Raw genomic sequence first — 20,737 nt, forward strand, 5'->3', positions numbered from 1 at the left:
TTAGAAAGAAATTCCACTTAAAGCTGTGTGTAGACCTGTGCCCATTTATACCCAGCGTACATATACAAAATGGTAGCATTTCCCAGTTAGCTGTTTAATTCAAAAGCTCAAAGTCGAGAAATAATTTTAAAATGCAACAACCTATTAACTAGGAATTGTCTTTTGAATTAGGGCTGGCATTTTCAATCTGGGCAGATTTCCATCGTCAGCCTGTCTCAACAGCGATTTCACTGAACTATATTCAAAAGTAGGTTTCTTATACAAGACTCCCTGAAAGCTGTTGCCTTTCTCAAATAGCCCCTCTCCCTTTTCTGTCTCCCTCCCCTTTGCACAAGGGGCATCACTTCCCATTGAACCACTACAGCTGTTCCCATTTGAATCTCGCTTTCTGTGCGGCTGTGGATGGGTGGAGGCTGGAGGGGGGATGTTGCATGTCAAGGAATAATGAGCACAGACACATCAACAGACAACAACAAAGCGGACTGTGACTGGCCGGTGGGAGTTAAAGGCCTTCAGTCATTGGCAGCTTAAGCCAAACATTCCCAAATCTATGAAGCAGGGCCCATTGTTGGTCAGTTGTTATTTGCAATGAAGCACAGATCTGATCATGTTTAAAGTGGCGGCACGCAGGGCAGGAGTGCTTGAGCCCAAGCAAAGGATGGAAAAAAATAAGTCTTTGTTGGGTGAAAAAGGCCTGTCTGAGACTTTTATTTCTGTCTGTTCTGTGTAACATATAAGTCAATATGGATAAGTTTCTTCTGCAAGCTTCAGTCAAAGGCTGGGGGGCTGGCAATCTAGATTAAATGCCTGCACAGGCAAAACCCTCTGGGGACAAAGACACACTTCCACTGAATTGTACTCTGCTCCTTTTTTGTTTTGTTTTAAATCCCTAAAGGCAAAGGATCAGAAATAGCGAAATTAATTGGAGGCTTTAAAAAATAACCTTCTAGTTCAACATCTACTATTTTCTAGTCAAAGAATTACTTGTGAACAGGTAATTGTCTGGCGTGCTGTATATTAATATTCCACCAGAGTTGCCTGCACACTGAGACATGCTGACTGCAGGTTTTATACGTGTGCATGTAGTTTGATTGACTGTGAGCCTGTGCTGCACGCGTGCACACTTCTGCGGCAATGTGCGCATGTACACGTTATTGGTACAGTCGCCCGTGCAGATATTTCTACCTCCTAACATTTTGCAGCCTACATTCCTTGAGGGACATGTGCCCAGGGAACTGTCAGAGGAAGGCTATGTGTGAGTGTGTGTGACAGCCCCTGGCTGGCTCACTTCTTCCCTGCAAGAAGGGACGGTTTCCAAGTGACTGATTTGGGCCAGGGTCAGGCAGCCAGTCCTGGCCCACAGCTCTGTTGTGCAGAGAGCAGAGACTTTGGAGCACCGGGTGTGGCATTTGGGTGCAGGAGCTGAGGCCGGGAGGAGGGGAGTGCTGTGGCCGCAGAGGAGAGCTGCCTGTGTGCACTTAGGCACGTACACGTGTCCTCTGAGGGTCAGGCTTGCCAGGGGAAGGTGGCTCAGCAGCCTGGTTTAGTCTGAAGCGGCCACTCAGCTGCAGATGCCCTCTGATCCAGCAGGATGGGTCAGCTGCCTTGCCTTCTGCCTTGTGCCCTCACCCTAGGGAGACGAGCTGTCCTTTTGAATGGAGCTCCAGGCATGCCCTTGGGGACAGCACGGCAGATACTGCGCGGAAGCACTGCCCCGAGGTGGCCTTTTACTCATTCTTGAACTAATTCTTGTTTATTTATTGATAGGTATATTTATATATTTATGAATGGGAACTCTTCAGGGATGCTTTGACGCCATCTTCCAGGATGGTGGCCATCTATTTGTGATGCCCTTGGTAGAATCGTGAGACTTACAACCTGTGATTTTTCTCCAAACTTGACCGACTTAGGGAGACCAGGTGAACAGAATTCGAGCTGAACGGTTGAGTAAGAAACATTCAAATTACTCCAAGTAAACAAATGCGTTTTACTATAATGAATTCCCAGAATATCCCTCCTCCCCACCCCAAAGCTGTGCCTCCTCTTAAATGGGAAGCAGCTGCTTCTTGACATGGCTCACATAATCATTTCTTCCTCCTTAAAAAAAAAAAAATCATAGCTAGGCTTCCTGGGAGTCATTCATACAGTATTATTCTAAGATTCAGCTTTGGTGAGTTTTTGTCATCTTAGAATGGTGTCCATATTCTTCTGCTTCTTTCTTTTTGCTCTGGGCCTTAATGTTAACGAGATTTTTTTTTTTTTTTAAGGGTTTTCTTCTTTGTATAACGCTTGGCTCAACAAGGCCAAACACAAATTCTTCCCTTTTCTATTCCTCAAGAATAAACCTCATCTGTTTTTCATTATTGATAATTTTTTTTTTTTTTTTTTTTTTTTTGCCTCTGTTCTGAATGACTTCGCTGCTCAGTTTAGAAGTTCAAAGTGTAAATACTTAGGGTTAGAGTTGCTTAAATTTGGTGGTGTTGATGGTGACTATCTTTGGAAAGCATTAACATGATGCTTCAGAAATGACATTCATAATGGACTTAAACAAATGAATAGGGCTCTCCCCCTACTTTTGCTTTGTATGCGCATTCGTGTGTTGATTCTTTAAAAGATAGGGAATTGATTGCAGTGTTGCTTCCTCTTGAAGTAGTTTTATTTTGTCTAGTGTTAGTATTTGCAGGTCCTGGAGGTGGAGATAAAGAATAAATGGATGAGAGAAGTGGAAATTGGTGGCTACTATAAAGAAATTCAGAAGGTCTTAGAACCCCAGCACCTGAGCAGACTCCAGCAGTCAAAATATTTACCTCATGTTAAAGAAAGGCAAATCTAGCATAAGAAATGGAGACCATAGAGGGTTTAGAAGTTTTAGAAACATTTAAAAGATATGAGGATGTTTCAAACACTGTTTGGCATTGTTACTTAAAATCTTTGAGACAAGCTGATAATTGAAAAAGAAATCTGTCAATAGAGTGTATATTTCATAATATACCAAAATGGTTTGTATGCCTACAGTAGTATTATTGAGGACCAGTATTTTTATGTAATAAGTTATTAGCATATGGACAATTGATGTTTCCAGAAGGAAAGAAAACACATTTTTAGAGTGGGTTCTTATCAGTGCAAAACAAAAATATACATCCCTCTCCAGTAGCTTATTCTTTACAAAGCTTGCCTAGTGCATCAGACCAACAAAGCACTTGAATCTGATTTTTGGAAAGCCCAGGTACTATTATTGTTCAAAATGCACTTTCACTTGAGTTTTAAAAGTTTCTTTTATATTTAAAATAAGGGTTCAAATATGCACATTCAATTTTTATAGAATTTATTTGCAAAGCATATACTATTGGCTGTTAATTTTATAGACATGGTAGCTAGGGTAGTAAATCAATGACCTACTAAGTATTTTTGACAAGCAATTTTCATATCCGATGACCTCACATTTCCTTTTCAGAGTCAAATGCTATGTAATTGTTCGGTTGTGTGTTTGTATAAAACGAATCACAACACGGTAAGAAAAAGGTTAGCCTTATTAAAATAATAACCCAACTAAAATATTCACTTGAGCTTATTCAGATTGTTCATAATGCTTTCAAAGGACATAGCAAAGCTTTTGTGGAGTATTTGCATATTATTTATTATCTATGGACTAAATTGATTTTTTGAAGTTGCTTTAAATTTTAAAAGCACCTTTGCTTAATATGAAAGCCCTTTAATTTTAACTGACAGATCAATTCTTAAACTTTATGGTGAAAAGAAAATGGGGAAGAATTTGTGTCTTTCGAATTAAAAGAAGGGAAAAAAATAAACCAGACATTCTAAAAAAATAGAAGAAACCTGATTTTTAGTACTAATGAAATAGCAGGTGACAAAATAGTGGTCTTTTTGATTTTGATCACAAAAAATAAACTGGTAGTGACAGGATATGATGGAGAGATTTGACATCCTGTCATTGATTCAATTATTCTAATTCTGAATAAAAGCTGTATACAGTATGTGTTTATGCTACAGTGGGTTTTTTTTAAGTGACTGACATTCATCATATTGGTTAGACAGTTTTAAAAACCTAGGCTTTGTTTTCCGCAATGTTGTCAAGAACAAATAAAGCATAATTTGTGGTATATTAAAAGCAAACTGCTCAAAAATGCTAGCTATAACTGCTTCAAGATAGTCTAATATATCTGGAAATGCATCTTGAAAATTCAGTTTCTCCTAACAGATGTTAAACAGCTTTTTTAAAAACTGAGACTCTTTACTTAAATATGCACGTTACTTTTCTAACTTTTACTTTTTGTCTACTATTTGTCAAAAGCTTTGAGAATATGGAACTATGATTCAAAAAACTAGTATTTCATATGAAAAAGAGTTCAATATATGCACAGACATGTTTATATTGTTATAAATGTACACACCTACCAATGTTCATAATTAACAAAGGGTTTTACCTGATGCAATGGAAATCTGAGTTAGCTTTGTTATACTTTGTCTCAGACTAATGTTTTGTAAAAATCTCTCACCAAGCTTCAATACATGTTTTTCCCCAGTATACGAGCATGAATGTAGCTGTCGGTTTGAATTTCAATCCTGAATTATGTCTATTGACATAATTTCACAGTGTAGACTTTAATTGTTTAAACAGAGACCATCTACTTCTTTAAGTTTTCTATCACTCAAGTTCTTTATATTTATTAACTACTATGGCAGACTAATTATTTTTAATGGAGTCTTAATCCCAAAATACTATCTTGTCTTCATCAATTTCATAACAGGATGCATAAATGCAAATTCATTTTATTTTAGTCTTCATATATTAGCAAACAATTTTTTTCATTTCTTAAAAAAACCTTAGCATTTTTGGTGGGAGGTGTCTTTTTCAGAAATGAAGAGAAACTATGTTTTTCATATATAATTTTGAATTTCATAATGTTTTTTATATGCTACCTGCTGTAACAGGCACTTTACCATGAACTGAGTGCCTTAAACACACATACACTAATGACCACTGTAAGGCATCTTGATTTGCTTTTATTTAAAAATAAAATTATCTATTTTCTCTAGATATAGCATAAAACAAAATTTAAAGTGAAAGTATTTCTGCTGTACTATTTCTGTATAGAAAGTTGCTTAAAATAATGAAGAACGGTGGCCTCATTTTGCAATCCTGTGTTTTTCAAGGATTGGAGGTCAAATCGTTAAGAAAAATATTTACATAAGCTGTTAGCAATCATAATTAGAGTGTCATATAATTCTGCATCAACCACTAAGGAGGAATCACTAGAAGTCCAGGTGCTTCTTGCCTGGGGCCGTCATACCACAGCCTGGGCCCAGCAGCTTGGCGGATTCTGCCAGATCCTGTTTGCTCGAGCGGCTCACTGTGTCTGACAAGTCTGGAGGCAAATGCAGTCGCTATAGCAGAAGATTTCAGAGGAAGGAAATAAAGAAGAAAAGAAATAATTAATTTTGCTTTTGCCAGCACACTTCAGAATACAATATTATGCTCTGTTGATCAGCATTTAGTCTTGCATATAAAATTCCTGCTGAAACAATTCTTCAGACTGAAGCCCAATATAATCACATCCTATTCCTACTAGATTTTACAAATTGTAGCCATTACAGAAACTGGACCAGGAATCTTAGTGGCACATTTCCAGAGTTCAAACCTAAAATGTATTAAGATTTTTCTTATTTAGGTAGAAATGAAAACATGTTAAGTGCATATATAAAAGCATAATTGAAAAATATCACATAATAATGGCAGGGTTGTTTTTTTGGCTTTTTTTTTTTTTTGCTAGAGCTCCAAGATGGTATTATTTTTCAACTGAATGTAGCTTTTCAGCAATTATGGATTCCCACAAATGCCTGTTTACCTTTATCTATTAAGTTGACCTCATGATTTTTATTTTTATTTTTTATTTATTTATTTTTTTTTGCGGTACGCAGGCCTCTCACTGTTGTGACCTCTCCGGTTGCGGAGCACAGGCTCAGCGGCCATGGCTCACGGGCCCAGCCGCTCCGCGGCATGTGGGATCTTCCCGGACCGGGGCACGAACCCACGTCCCCTGCATCGGCAGGCGGACTCTCAACCACTGCGCCACCAGGGAAGCCCATGATTTTTATTTTAAGGCTATACTTTCTTTAAGGAACTTACAATTTTCATAGACAAATGTCATATTGACATAATGAAAAAAATGATACCAATCAAAGGGTCAATATTTTTCATATGCCCAGATAAGTCAGCCATAACATCTACTATAGGTCTTCGTAGTTTCTATGCATCATGTTGGGTCATGTTTTCAAACATACTGTGTAGCTTTGAACATCTTTCCATCCTAAACGTTTTTCTGCAGTTACAGGTTAATTTAAGGAGACCCAGTAACCAACCATCATTACAAAACAGTTACTGTAATTGGGGAGAAATATTCATATTTCAAAAGACCTTTTTTGGTTTTCAAAAGGATCTCTATCAAATTCCTTCAACTATCAGTGCTCCCAGACCACATGATTTGTTTCATAAAAATCCAAACTTGGGCTTCCCTGGTGGCGCAGTGGTTGAGAGTCCGCCTGCCGATGCAGGGGACACGGGTTTGTGCCCCGGTCCGGGAAGATGCCACATGCCGCAGAGCGGCTGGGCCCGTGAGCCATGGCCGCTGAGCCTGCGCGTCTGGAGCCTGTGCTCCGCAACGGGAGAGGCCACAGCAGTGAGAGGCCCGCGTACCACAAAAAAAAAAAAAAAAAAAAATCCAAACTCAAAGGAACTTGTTTCTTGCGTGAGGCAGAGTGGGTGTGCGAGGCTAAAGGTAAGTAGGGCAGGATGGGGTCATCCCCTGATGACTAAGCAAAGCCTTTCTGAGGTGAACTGACCTGGAGACAACCTACCTGAAACCCTTCGTTTGAAAACTCCCTTCAATATGAAAAAAAAAAAAAAAATTTCAAGATGAAAAAGAGAAAAACCATTTTTTCGAGTCAAAATATTGTGATCCACCAGCATATGTTCTGGCTAGTTTCTTTCCTGATAAAAGGCTTGTTTATTGTCATGTAAACACAAGCTGTGTGCAAGGATCAAAACATTTTAAAACATTAAAAATAATTTATGAAAATATTCTTCCTTGATTTCAGTTTGCTGGTACAAATATATCTAGGATGAAAGACACTATTATATAGATATGTGGTCAACAAAGATGTCAGAAAGGTCCAGAAAAGCTATAATATCCATACAGTAATATAAATATAGTATTCATTTGTATGCTTAGCACCCAGCCTGTCACTTAAGTCATTAAATGTCTATTTCTTGAATAATGAAAAAAAACTCATATAAGACATATTTTGCCTTTGCTTTAAACAATTCTTTCATTTCTTCATGCCCTAGTTTCAGATAGAAACGAAAGTGTGAAAGGCTCAGGAAGGAATCTAAAAGACATGCAATGCATGACTCTAAAAGTCTGAGGTCACGAATGTCTTTGCAGTAGTGTTAACTCTATCAATGTTCATGTGAGGAAGCAGGAGGGGAAGAGATATTTAATCATACGGCTGAGTTTAAATGTTTCTTTAAGATGTTGTAGTAATTGCTAATGAGCAAAGGAAAAATGACTAGTGTATATGCATGACCTGAAGGCTCTCTGAAACTTAAAGAAAAGTCACCATTAAAAAACGTGTGTGTGTGTGTGTGTGTGTGTGTGTGTGTGTGTGTGTGTGTACTTTTGTTTGGGACCTCACAAAGATGAGGTCAGATGGTGATTAGGCTGTTTAGGAAATCAACTGGAGTCAACAAATATTTAGAATCTGCTCGAAGCAAGGCATTCTGAAAAGATATGTGAACAGAGCACCTTCCACACTCCGTGCTGCCTTACAATCCAGTAACAGGCATGAGGCAAGCACACAGGTAAGCCTCATAGTGAGCAGTCCAAGTTTTGTCTACTAGAATGGCAGAGACAAAGCAGAAATCATGCTGCGGGGAAGGGGGCCAGGAAAAGCTTCACTGAGGTGGGCTAGGTGTTAAATACTGAACTGAATTCTGACATACAGAAATGGTGATTTGCTTAATGGTGGAATGGATACATCTCTAAGATGCATTTGGTGGAAGGCTTCTACTGCTGACAATCCAAATGAGGAAACTAGTGTATAGTTTATTCAGAACCAGAATAATACCATTTATTTCAGGAGCTTACCTATTTGCTAAAAATTTCTCTTCCTTTGCTTCTCTAGGCAATGAGTGTGAGCCAGTTGGCGGAAAGCCCTTCATAGCAAAAGGAGCTAAATGTGACGTGTGACATGCTTGGAAATCTTTCAGGTTGAATGGCTTTGAAGAAGAGTCAAATGCCATTCGCGTGTAACTTCTGAGCACAAAAATTTGGGGTGATGTGGTTAAATGCTTCTAACCAAATGTCACACCGTAAAAGCTACTTGCACACCCGTGTCCTTTGAAAAAAGCCCAAGGATGGCTCTTGGAAACATGTGAATCTACGTGTGATTTTGCCAGCTTTTGTTGATTATTACTCGAACGAGCTTACTCTGCAGCCCAAATTCTCAAGCAGTGGGTTTTGTTTTCTACCTTTCTAATCCCCCCCCCGTGCACCATGTCAGTGCGATGTGAAGCAGCGAGGAAGAAGGAGAGATCAGGTTCCAGGCTTGCCAGGTGTGTCAGGCACTTGCCCTTTGAGGCTTGCAAAGCATTTACACACTTGACATGTAAACGTTCAGATGCTGCTGTACCCCAGATCTGCCTTCTGAGAAAATGTGCTGTAAGATACTCTACACAGTATGGTGACCTCTTTAGACCAAAGCTACAAGGCTGTGGGATATAAACGTTTGGACCTTTAAGTTGCACTGGGTAATGGTTTCGGTAAAAATCAAGACTATCAAAAAATCTTGTAGAGATTCAATCTTGTAAACCAGATCAAGGTATTCATCTTTCTCATTTTATACCTGGGGTTCTGAGGCCAGCGCCAAAAACATACCTTACATCTTTTTTAAAAATTTATTTTATTTTATCCATTTATTTAATTTTTGGCTGCACTGGGTCTTTGCTGCTGCGCTCAGGTTTTTCCTCTAGTTGCTGAGAGCAGGGTGTGTGTGGGGCTACTCTTTGTTGCGGTGCGCTGGCTTCTCATTGCGGTGGCTTCTCTCTTGTTGTGGAGCACGGGCTCTAGGCGCGCGGGCTTCAGTAACTGTGGCTCGCCGACTCTAGAGGGCAGGCTCAGTAGTTGTGGCGCACGGGCTTAGTTGCTCCGCGGCATGTGGGATCTTTCCAGACCAGGGCTCGAACCGGTGTCCCCTGCGTTGGCAGGCGGATTCTTAACCACTGTGCCACCAGGGAAGTCCTACCTTACATCTTGAGCTAAAATTTTTCCACCTGATTTTCTTTTCCCAGATTCTGGGAGGAAGGGATTGGGCTGCTGAGGAAGGAGATGCTTGTCTGGCTGACTGCCTGCCTATTTTTTCCATGAATGCCTTGTCTAGAATGATGATTTCCATGTAGGCAAAGGGATCTGGGAAAGGTGCGACAACTCCGAAGGTTCCGCAGAGGCCTATGTACTTTACAGCGATTCTTCCCACTGCGTTAATGGGTCCCTTTTCTTCAGTGCTACAGGTGGGAAACAGCGAGGCTGACAAAATGCCCTGGCGGATTAGGGGAGTTCCTGCCAAAAGGCACCCTTAGCCCCATAGGAAGCCCTGGGTCGTAATAAAGAAGTAGCAGCGGAAGTGCTTTGCTCTGTGGCTCCAGGAAGTACCAAGCCAAGCTGGACTGAGATTCTTCCCTCTCTGCCTACCCCTCTGTCCCTTTGTTGGGCTGAGCCACTGACTATATTTTGTTCCTTCTTGAGTCAGCAACTCTACTGATCGTACATAGGATTGGGTTTCCTGGCTCCACAGTTCTCTTCCTAATTCCTTTTCTCCCAGCCTGCCAGACCCGTGCTCAGCACTCACAGTTCCCAGACAGAAGGGGCAAGATAATGAATCTAGGTTACACCTGGATTTGAGACAAATTGCGGGTAAATACCATTAAAATAAGTTAAATCAATTTATATTTTTCATATTTTGCCAAGACCAAACCACCAGGCACTGTTTGTTTTCTGAAAACAATTGATGTAGTACATTTTAACCCTTAGCAAATGAATAGAGATTTGTTTTAATTCTTTAAAATTTATGACATTTCCTGAAAAGTCAAACTCACAATCACAGAAATAGGAGTTAATATTTCAAAATACTTCCTAATAGTTTTTTTCTTTTTTCTTTAAAACACAATCAATCTAAATTAAAACTTGTAAACACCTTAGAACATATAGGTTCTACATTGGTCCCTTCACAGAGGCAGCCAGTGACAGTTTAATACCTCCCCCTGTCACTTGCTCTCAGTGTGACTTCAGATAAGTCACTTCACCTGTCTAGCTTCAGTATCCTCATCTATCACAAGTGAATAATTCTCCCCTCATAAGACTGTTATGGAGATCATATGAGATATGAAGTGTTTTGTGAATTATTAAGTACTACACTAAATTATTTCTACCTCTTTTTGCTTCAAGAAGGCATTTGAGGTGGCTCATAAAAATACCTTTGGGAAATATAAATATAAGTGAGCTTATTAGGGCAAGGAAATGAATCTACAAATTTAATGAAAAACATATATTTGTAAGCAACAGCAACAGAATATTGGACTTGGCCAACAGGTCTCATCACTAAGTCTGAGCACTTACTACACATTGCCCTCTACTGCAGTGCTGTAAAGAAATATGAATCTTGGCTTCCCTGGTGGCGCAATGGCTGAGAGTCCGCCTGCTGATGCAGGGGATGCGGGTTCGTGCCCCGGTCTGGGAGGATCCCACATACCGCGGAACGGCTGGGCCCGTGAGCCGTGGCCGCTGAGCCTGCGCGTCCGGAGCCTATGATCCGCAACGGGAGAGGCCACAGCAGTGAGAGGCCCGCGTACAGAAAAAAAAAATAAAATAAAAATAAAAAAGAAATATAAATCTAAAAGGAAACTGCAGTCATTGTCTCCGCTTCTGGGAAGATTTAAAAAGGCTAAATAATTTCCCTCATACTTAGTAAGACAATAGTGAAAATGGGGCATGTCAGGTGCCTGGTTTCTGGGCCAGCGAAAATATGCATGGCTGTATTAAGGAGGCAATTTGGGGTCCATTTATTTATTTTTATTTATCTATTTTTAAAATTTATTTATTTATTTTTGGCTGCGTTGGGTCTTCGTTGCTGCACGCAACCTTTCTCTAGTTGCGGAGGTTACTCTTCACTGCAGTGCGCTGGCTTCTCATTGCGGTGGCTTCTCGTTGCGGAGCACAGGCTCTAGGTGCGCGCGGGCTTCAGTATTTGTGGCATGTGGGCTCAGTAGCTGTGGCTTGCAGTTTCTAGAGCGCAAGCTCAGTAGTTGAGGCGCACGGGCTTAGTTGCTCCGCGGCATGTGGGATCTTCCCGGACCAGGGCTTGAACCCGTGTCCCCTGCACTGGCAGGCGGATTCTCAACCACTGCGCCACCAGGTAAGCCCATATTTATTTTTAAAAAATCTATCTTGCACATGTATTTAATGCTGACACAATAACAAAAGAAATGTCAGAAGATGAAGCTTCTCCACTCAAGTTTTAAAAGCAGTTCCCCTTCTTTATATCACGGGCAGGAAACCAATGCACAAAAGACTTGCCATCCCACTCCATTGATTCTTTCAAGAGCTGTGTGATGCCCTAACCTGGAGCATGATTTGCTGATTTCTGTAGCCATATTCTGTGTTATGAGGCACTGCTCTTGAATGGTAGGGAATGAATTAGATTATAGGCTAAGTAGCTGCAATACAGAGATATCCCAACCCACTTCAAAAAACGGCTAAAAAATAGATGGAAGTTTATTTCTCTCCCACTTTACGGGCCAGAAGTAGGCAGTGCTGAACCGGAAGGGCTGGTCTGCCATCCTCAACAAGCGGCTCCCACTTCTGGCTCCAGGCTGATCTTTTTGCTCTCTCTCAGCTGGTGGGAAGCAGGGGCCATGAAGGAGACCTGCAAGTTGGACACGTCACTTCCACACGCATCCAGAACTTAAACATGGCCACACCTGGTTGTGAGGGAGGCTGGGAAATGTTTTAAAATATGTTAAGATGTTCAGCAAATGCATTACTATGGAAGAAGGAGAAAATGGATACAGGGAGACAACCAGTAGTCAGCTACAGTTTCGAGAAGGGCCATAGCAAAATGATCACCCTCCCGAAGCATTCACTCTGTGTGTGAGCTTCTGCTAATGGCGGAAGGTTCCCTACTTAGTTTCTGGTGGTTTTTTTTCGCGGTACGCGGGCCTCTCACTGTTGTGGCCTCTCCCGTTGCGGAGCACAGGCTCCGGACGCGCAGGCTCAGCGGCCATGGCTCACGGGCCCAGCCGCTCCGCGGCACGTGGGATCCTCCCGGACCGGGGCACGAACCCGTGTCCCCTGTATCGGCAGGTGGACTCTCAACCACTGCGCCACCAGGGAAGCCCCCTACTTAGTTTCTGACCAAGGAAATGCACACCTGATGCCCCCACCAGCCCAGAGGGCAGGGGTTAAAGTAGTGCTCAGAGTCTCTTTCATATCATAAAAAGAGATCTATTTTCTTTGTGGAGAGACTGATTTCCTGCGGGGGGAGGCGCTAGAAGGAAGGTAGAGGGAAGGAACCAGATGAAGCAGGCTTTGATATGTTATTCATCATCACTATTATTTCTTCACAAGATTTCAGAGTGTTATTTCAACTTGCAAAACAGCCCGCACAGTGTTATATGCCGTTCTATAATTATTATATTTTTATATTATTCCATAATCATTACATTATTACAATGCAGTGTTACATCGTAGTTATTCTACATCTGGCTAAAATTTTGCAACGTGGAAGATGCATTTGCCTAATTTTGGTGAATTTTGTGTTACTCTTATATATGAGTAGGGCAGTGGAAATCATGCCAGAACCATATTTTTGCTCCTTTTGGATTGATAAGTGTATGTTTGATAGCAGCCGGATCTTTCTGGAAGACATGCTGCCAGAACGTGGTCAGGTTTTAGGTTTCAGTTTTGTTTGTTTAAGATCCAATTCATCCCCAGGGTTTTGGATTAAAATTGTTTTATTGAAAGTCGTAATCATACTATATCCTTTGAACTGAAAAAAATTCATTTGGTTCTTCCTGATTGATCTGAAAATTAGACAAAATTTCAGAGCTGGCACATTGCACATTGGCTGCCCATTGAAAAATGCTCAGGTGTGCAATTATTCTGACCGTCAATTATAACTGACAGTATTGTCTTGCCTCCAAACTCACCTCTCTGAAAGCAGATTGTGAAGAACTCACTTGTCTAAACAAAAGTGTGATTTGTGAAAAGGCATGTGTCTGTGGCAGAGATTGCTAGCTCACTCCCAATATCTATTCTATTCCTTTGCAGCGAGTAAAAGAATCTCTGAGTATCAGTGGGACACATGGCCTCCCAGAATAAAGGCCACGCTCCCCAGCTGCCTTTGCCAATAGCTGAGGCTGAGTGGTTAAGCTCTGGTTACTTCATCTTGAGCAGAAGTGCTACGATTAAGTTCAAGGTTAGATCCTTAGAGAGGGGGAGGTGCCAATTACTTCCCTTTTCCCTTGGCATCGTTACTCGACCCCAGCAAGAGGGCCCCCGCCCTGGGCCCTGACCCACCCCTCCTCATGGGGTGAGGAATTAACAGGGCGAAGGGGATGTGCCCATCTAGCGACTGTACCCTTCATTATAGGACACACTCTGGGTACTCAGAACCTCAGAACTCCCTGTGCAAATGGCCGCAAAGCCTGCACAGGTCTCTTCCCCAGGTGTGTCCACCGTGGGAGAACTGTGTTGTCTATGTGCACACCCTGGGGCCCCAGCAGGAGCCGAGGGGTGGCTGTTTGTGGGGAGTGCGGACAGAGTTTGGATGTGAAGGCTGCGTGTCCCCAAGCACAATCACGTTGCCCACTGTGTGTGGGAAGGAGACGGGGTGGGGAGAGAAAGGAGATGGGCTGTAGGCCCGTTCTTCCTATGTCTCCATGTTCTGGAGTAGAACCCTGATCCTCAATGTAAACTTGGCTTTCCAGTAGGTATATTTGTGAAGGAAGGAAGGGAAAGCATATTTAATGATTTTTTGTCTTGATAACTTTTAAATATTGAGGCATATAATAATGTGGTCCTTTACTGGCATTCCTGCTCTAGGCTCCACAACGTTAGGGACAAGCCAAACTTGCCTCTTCCCACTCGCTGAAATGTGGACTTGAGGGTAGGTGCTGAAGCAGCTCTCCTGGGCCATCAAATGGAAGCTATGGGCTGAGGAGGGCACAGCAAAACCACAGAATTATTTTAGGGTCTCCTGACACCACCTGGCACCGAAAGAGCCCTGGGTCACCGAATTGAGCTTCTATGTGGTGTGTGTTTCATATTATTTAAGCCACTGCATTTTTGAATTTCTTTAATAGCAGCCTAACCTATATCCTCCTTATGGAGAATTTGGTACCTGAAAAATGGATCGAGTTCTACCATCAGAATCTAAGTTGGCAGTATATATTAGCCCATGCCACTCTCTCACCTCGTCCCAGATCACCCTTCCCCCACCCCATGTCCTCAAGTCCATTCTCTATATCTGTGTCTTTATTCCTGTCCTGCCCCTAGATCCTTCATAACCATTTTTTTTTTTTTTTTTTGGCGGTATGCGGGCCTCTCATTGCTGTGGCCTCTCCCGCTCCGGACGCGCAGGCTCAGCGGCCATGGCTCACGGGCCCAGCCGCTCCGCGGCATGTGGGATCCTCCCGGACCGGGGCACGAACCCGTGTCCCCTGCATCGGCAGGCGGACTCTCAACCACTGCGCCACCAGGGAAGCCCCATAACCATTTTTTTTAAGATTCCATATATATGTTAGCTGACTCACTGTGTTATAGAGCAGAAACTAACACACCATTGAGAAGCAATTATACTCCAATAAAGGTGTTTAAAAAATAAAAATCTAAGTTGGCTTAGTGGTTGGAAGGTGGGCAGTGAGGTCGGTATCACAGATTGGAAAGCTGACTACCCTTGTTAGGCCCGTGGCTCTAGTTGAAACACTGGAGAAATTCAGGATATTGTTGTATTAGTGGCTTCTTGCCATTTTTGGCAAAGTTATTTACGAAAGAGAAATGAACTTAGGCTAGAGCTATAGAATATGCAAGAAGAGGTAGAGGGACGGCAACTCTATTAAAGGAAATGCCCTGCCTGCAGCTCACAACTTAACGTGAATAAAAGCTTGGCAATTTGGGATGTCAGAAAGTTGAAAAAACCTAGCTATTTCTGCAATTGCACACCAGAGCAGGCAACCTTCACAGATGTCTTTGCCCCTAAGCCTTGGTGGAATACCTCATTAAGAGGCTGGCCAGAAAATGGGGGCCGGCTCAGAGACAAAAGTCAGATTAAGGGCGTTGCCTTCCCTCTCAGGTCAATTATTTCAGATGGCTTCAAGCTAGTTACAAGTAAGATGAAAGAGGCGGGTATAGGTAGAACAGAGAGGCCCGAAAATAAGACTCGAGTCTTACAAGGTACGAGTTGTGGTGCACATGCGCCCATTTCAACTGCCCTGTGGTGTGTCTGCCTGCAGGTGAGAGGCTGGAAGGGTGTGAGTTAGGCTGATCCAGTTAGACGCAGCTGTACTAGATTTAGAAGGTGGAAGAGAAGTAGGTGCTCTCCTCCTGCTACTTTTACTGCTGCAATTGGCAAGCACTGTTGCAGGGACAGTTTTTGTTGTTGTTGTGTTTTTTCGCATTCTAGTGACTCGTCAACAGCTTCATAGGCTTCATGGGAGCAGAGAGGCAGCTGTGGAAATGGAGGCCAGCCCAGTGTTTCAGTGTCCAGTGACTTGCTTCGTGGGGGCCAAGAAGCACTGGCAGCGGGAAGTTACTTGCCCCAAGATTGCAGCCACGGAGCTGTGTGCTTTCAGTGAATAGCTCCAGTTGCGGTCCCCCAGTTCCTCACCTTCCTGACTTTGGTAGAGGCAGCAGCCTCCCTGGAGGCCAGTTTGGTGACATTATCCTTCAGCCCTTCCAATTATTGCACTAGCTCCCAGTTTTCTGGTATAACCTTTCTGACTGCATAAAATAATTAGATGGGATCTGTTTCCTGCAGCTGAATCCTAGAACTACGTCTGGACAACTCTTTGGCTGTGATTACTTGCATGTGTGGAAGCAAAGGGAAGCAAATCAACCCGGAACCTCATAAAATTTTGAGGGGGTTGTTTTGCCAAAGAAACGACAAGCCTGGTCAAGAGTCTATGAGTATTCAACCCCTAAAGAAATCTTAAGTCCCCAAAGCTGATCTATCAATAAGTGGGCTGTAAAAACTGTGCAGCCCCCAAAGGGCACAGACTCGAATAGTGACTTCACGTAGCCGTCAATGATAATGGACAAGGAATAACTTTCTAAAGGGATACAAAGGACAGTGGACAAGGGAGTTCCTTCCAGAGGGCAGAACTGAGGGTTACAAATGGGGCTACACTCCTCTACTGCCAGGGCAGAGAATTTCTGCAGTTTCTCTCCTGCAGAATTCCCCACTCACCCCTGAAGAAGAGGCAAGTGTGTGGGAAGAGGCAGTGCACGGATATTTGGATTCCGAAGGGCTGTGGACTCTGATAGAGACTGTCATTAACCTCCAGTGTCCACTCTCCCTTCCTCTTTTAGTAGAAGAACCCGGGAATATACGGCCATCCTGAATAAAGACTTTACTTCCAAGCTTCCCTTTCAACTGGTTGTAGAATACGTGACCAAGTCTGAAAAATACCGAAGTGATGTTGCAACTTCAGGATATTCAAATGGGATTTGAACTCAGGCATTCTGGCTTCAAAGTCCACATTCTTACTCACTGCTCTATGTGCCAGAACTTTTCCAAGCACTGGAGGTAAAACAGTGAACAAGGCAGGCAAAATCCTCGCTTTCAAAAAACTTACAACTTCAGAAAGGGACAATACATAGACACTTATTAACACAAGGAGAGACAGCTAACATACAGGAAAGCCAACAAATGGAGAAGATAATTCAGACAGTGAGAAGTCTTTTAAGGAAATGAAACATGGTGATATGATACTGTCCGGGGGTACTACTCTAATTGGTGAAAGCCTTTCTGCAGAGTACGTCTGAGCTAAGATCTAAATTTTCAGAGAAGACCAATGAGGACCTGAAAAAGAAGTTTCCAGGCAAAGGGAATGAAATACAAAAGTCTTAAGGTAGGAATAAGCTTGGCATTTTTTTTTTTTTCCTCGGTACGCGGGCCTCTCACTGTTGTGGCCTCTCCCGTCATGGAGCACAGGCTCCGGACGCACAGGCCCAGTGGCCATGGCTCACGGGCCCAGCCGCTCCGCAGCATGTGGGATCCTCACGGACTGGGGCACGAACCCGTGTCCCCTGTATCGGCAGGCGGACTCTCAACCCCTGTGCCACCAGGGAGGCCCGGCATTTTTGAAGGACAGAAAAAAGGGCACCTTCTCTGGAGCAGTCACCAAACAGGGGAGTGGCCGCGGCTAGGAGAAGTTTGGCTTGGTAGGAGCGCGGTGGGTGTGGGAGGATGCTGTGGGTCAATAACAGAAAACAACAGTTGTTGCAAACGTGTATTCTATTAAAGATAGACTCTTCCAAAAGGTGGTGTACACAGGCTGTTCTAGATCCGTGCTCCTGTGGGGAGTGGCGGTTCTCAGCCTCATGCCTGCCCAACAGGAAGATTCCAGGTGGAGGGGTTGGGCCCTGTGTGAAGTGTGCATGGAGGAAAGACTCTGGCAGTGCTGTTTGTGGGGGTGGCTTGTTGTGTTTAATCCTCTTAAAATGTGAGTCAGCATCTTTTGGACTACATAATAATAAGAATACCACCATGTTTCAGTTCCAATGTTCCTGAACTTTCAGACATTGGAGATATGGGGAGTCATGTTATTCTCCTCCTTTATTTCATACACTGATGGAGAACAAACTAGATTATTCCTGGAGAACTTTCCTTAAAATAGTTGTACTTTCTACACAAACTAAAGGCAGAGTATCTTTTTTCTTTTCATCGGGTCTCTCCTTTTTCTTTTGTACATTTTATTCTCATTCATGTTCTAACACGAGCAGGACTGAAGAAAAGTATATCATGTAGGTAACACTTGGAATAAAGTGACTTGAATTGTGACCTAAACTTAGACAGTAGAAACTGTGAAAGATGCTTCCCCTCCCTCCCCACCCCCCCACTAGCCTCTTCTCTGGGATGGATAAAGGATAAAGGAATGGGGTGGCTAGGTCCCACATGGCCACTGTGATCCTGTGGTTGTGCATACAGCCTGAATGAGACTCCCCATATCTCCTGAACGGACTCCCTCTCATTCATCCTTCCTGAATTGTAGCAGGGCTTCTCACTCTGGCAACCTTTTGACTGGTCTCCAACTCTGCTTAACCCAAGGCTTGTATGGGCTCTGGACCACACAATGCAGGCAGGAGCGTATAAGCTCCAGAGTGTATAGAATCTGAATTCAGCTTGAGCAGGGCCAAGCTGAGAGACTCTTAAGATCTAGGGCCTACCACTGCTCTGGCAGTAAGTGGAAGAAGACTGAGATCTTTCTGTGGAGAGACCGTCGTTTTGATAGGCTCTTCGAGCCTGCTTTGTCCAGAAGGCCCCTTTTCTACCTGAGACAAGTGAGGAAACATTTTAGGAGCAATATTTTGGTACTACCCCTCCGATGGCTTAAGAATAGTAAGATATTTTAGGAACATATACCATCTTCAGATCTGAATGTTGAGCTTGAAAAAAACACTTCTTTTAGAAATAAATTCAAACTACTAATTATATGAGAACGTTTTTTTCTCTTAAAGCATATGGAAACTATTCTGGAGGTGGCAAAAGGTACAATCTGTTCTTGTCTGCTAGAATTCAAAGTAATGTTTGCTCCTTTACTATAATCTGAAGCCTCCTACTCAGTCAACTGTTAGCACATAAATATGTGTGTAAGCTCAAGGCTGATCTCTAAATCCTAGAGATTTTTGAAACTACAGCAGATGCACTTTAACTTAGGGACTGGTAGAGGTCTGACTGATACACAGCTAATGGAAGAGATGAATTCTAACAGTGGTAAGTGAAAAAGCAGGAATCAGAGAATTTTGAAATCAGATAATTGCTTAAGTTATCACATTAATTTCAGTCCACTAAATAACTCCAAATTGGCAGCTTTGGATGAACACGCCCTCAACCATATATTTTCGTATGTAAGTATGAACATATATTGATTTCCTTTTGGCTGTCCATGAATGAGTCCTGGGAGCATAATAGCCAATGTGTTTGCTTGCATAATGCCCTACAGTGTATGCAGAACATTGCTCCACAAAGCCCTGAGATGGGGTATGAAGGGCTCGGTGGAGATGGCAATGTACAACATGTCGACAGCATTAAATCTCCCAACTGCTCTGTAGTTACTTTGAGATCCCCACGTTGAAGGGTTTGCTAGTTCCTGGATATGAAGAAAGAATTTTTAATGGGGCCAACTGTAGGTGTTTACAAGGGGGAATTGTTGTTTTTTATTAGGAGCTGCCTTATGTTCAATAGTTGTATTTACTTTGTCAAGCTAGCCAGAATTAGAAATCCTCATTGCTAGGCAGCCCAGAGCGTCTGCGAAGTATTTCTGGGCATTCAGAACTGAGGCATGTGCTGCCCAAAGGCAGGTTTCATTACAGTGTGTTATTTAGTCCTTGTTCGTCCCTCCCTACCCACACACACCCCCAGATAGCAGTGCTTCTATAACAGGAAATCTTGCTTACTTTATGCTGAAACATATTTACATGACTGAAACACGACAATTAACACATTTGTAAGGCTTGAGGGATAGGCACACTTTAATGGTTTTTTGAAGCAGGCAGATTTCCTGGAGCTTTTAATCTTATTTTATTTTGTTCTGCATGCGTGAACAAGTTCTTCTTTACTATAGGTATTTGACAAAGTCTACCTGGTGTGAATGTGAATGAAAAGAAAATAATGTAGAACTTAACTTTATGTTTTATCTTTGCCAAACCGTTCCTAACTGCTTTCACCAGTTCAATGTATATTGAGGGCTATGTTATTATTTTTGACATGTTGTGTTAGCTTTTATACAAAGGCAGTTAGGTAGTATGTTTTTGGCTTGACAAAATGAAATGTGGCTTTCTCTCTACTGACAGTATAAAAACTTTTCTAGATGAATGAAAAGTATCAATTACAGCGGTGATTTTCCGCACTCTTTATGGTCAAAGGTACACTCTCCTAGGTGGTGTATATTTCACTTGCTCCAAATTTAAATTAACAGCCAGGTGGTATAAAGCAGTATTATTTGATAAGTGCTATTGCATGTGTGTGTATGCGTGTGTGTGTAAGAGTGTGATGTTTATTTGTACATATAAATATACATATAACAGGGCAATGTTGGGAATATATTAATATCTTTAAGTGTATAGACTAATTGCCGAAATCTTGGTAAAATTTTAGAAAAAATCCCTTTCATATCAGAACCCTCGGTAATGAAATGAAACTTCCATTTTCCTTTTGCTTTCTGCATGTTAACTTGGAAACCCCCACCCCAACTCTCACTAAAAGTTTACGGCAAATTTACAAATTACAGTGGTTTCAAATAGTCACCCAGTACATCTATCTCTCCCCTCCACAGACCTCCTTCCTCACCAATTTCAAAGGGAGCTCAGTCAACAGACTGGGCAAAGCGAGAGCCCTCTCTCTACATGCTTTAGGGCGGTGATGGGGCAGCACCAGACCGAGTGCA

The 20,737-nt window shown here is 42.4% G+C and overlaps 1 protein-coding gene across 2 annotated transcripts in view; it reads right to left on the bottom strand.

Annotated features, from left to right (window-relative positions):
• Positions 1–2,395: 2,395 nt before the first annotated feature.
• The window catches only part of ELP4 (elongator acetyltransferase complex subunit 4), a 239,663-nt gene continuing 221,321 nt past the window's right edge, over positions 2,396–20,737 (bottom strand). The window contains exon 10 of one of the 2 annotated variants that reach the window (XM_059070394.2): positions 2,396–5,406. In XM_059070394.2, coding sequence (XP_058926377.1) covers positions 5,275–5,406 — 132 coding nt within the window. In that variant the 3' untranslated portion in view covers positions 2,396–5,274. The remainder of the gene's footprint in view (positions 5,407–20,737) is intronic. The other variant, XM_067038061.1, reaches the window with a different exon arrangement.

Source organism: Kogia breviceps, chromosome 7 (assembly GCF_026419965.1).
Source record: "Kogia breviceps isolate mKogBre1 chromosome 7, mKogBre1 haplotype 1, whole genome shotgun sequence".
In the NCBI taxonomy this organism is placed as follows: domain Eukaryota; kingdom Metazoa; phylum Chordata; class Mammalia; order Artiodactyla; family Physeteridae; genus Kogia; species Kogia breviceps.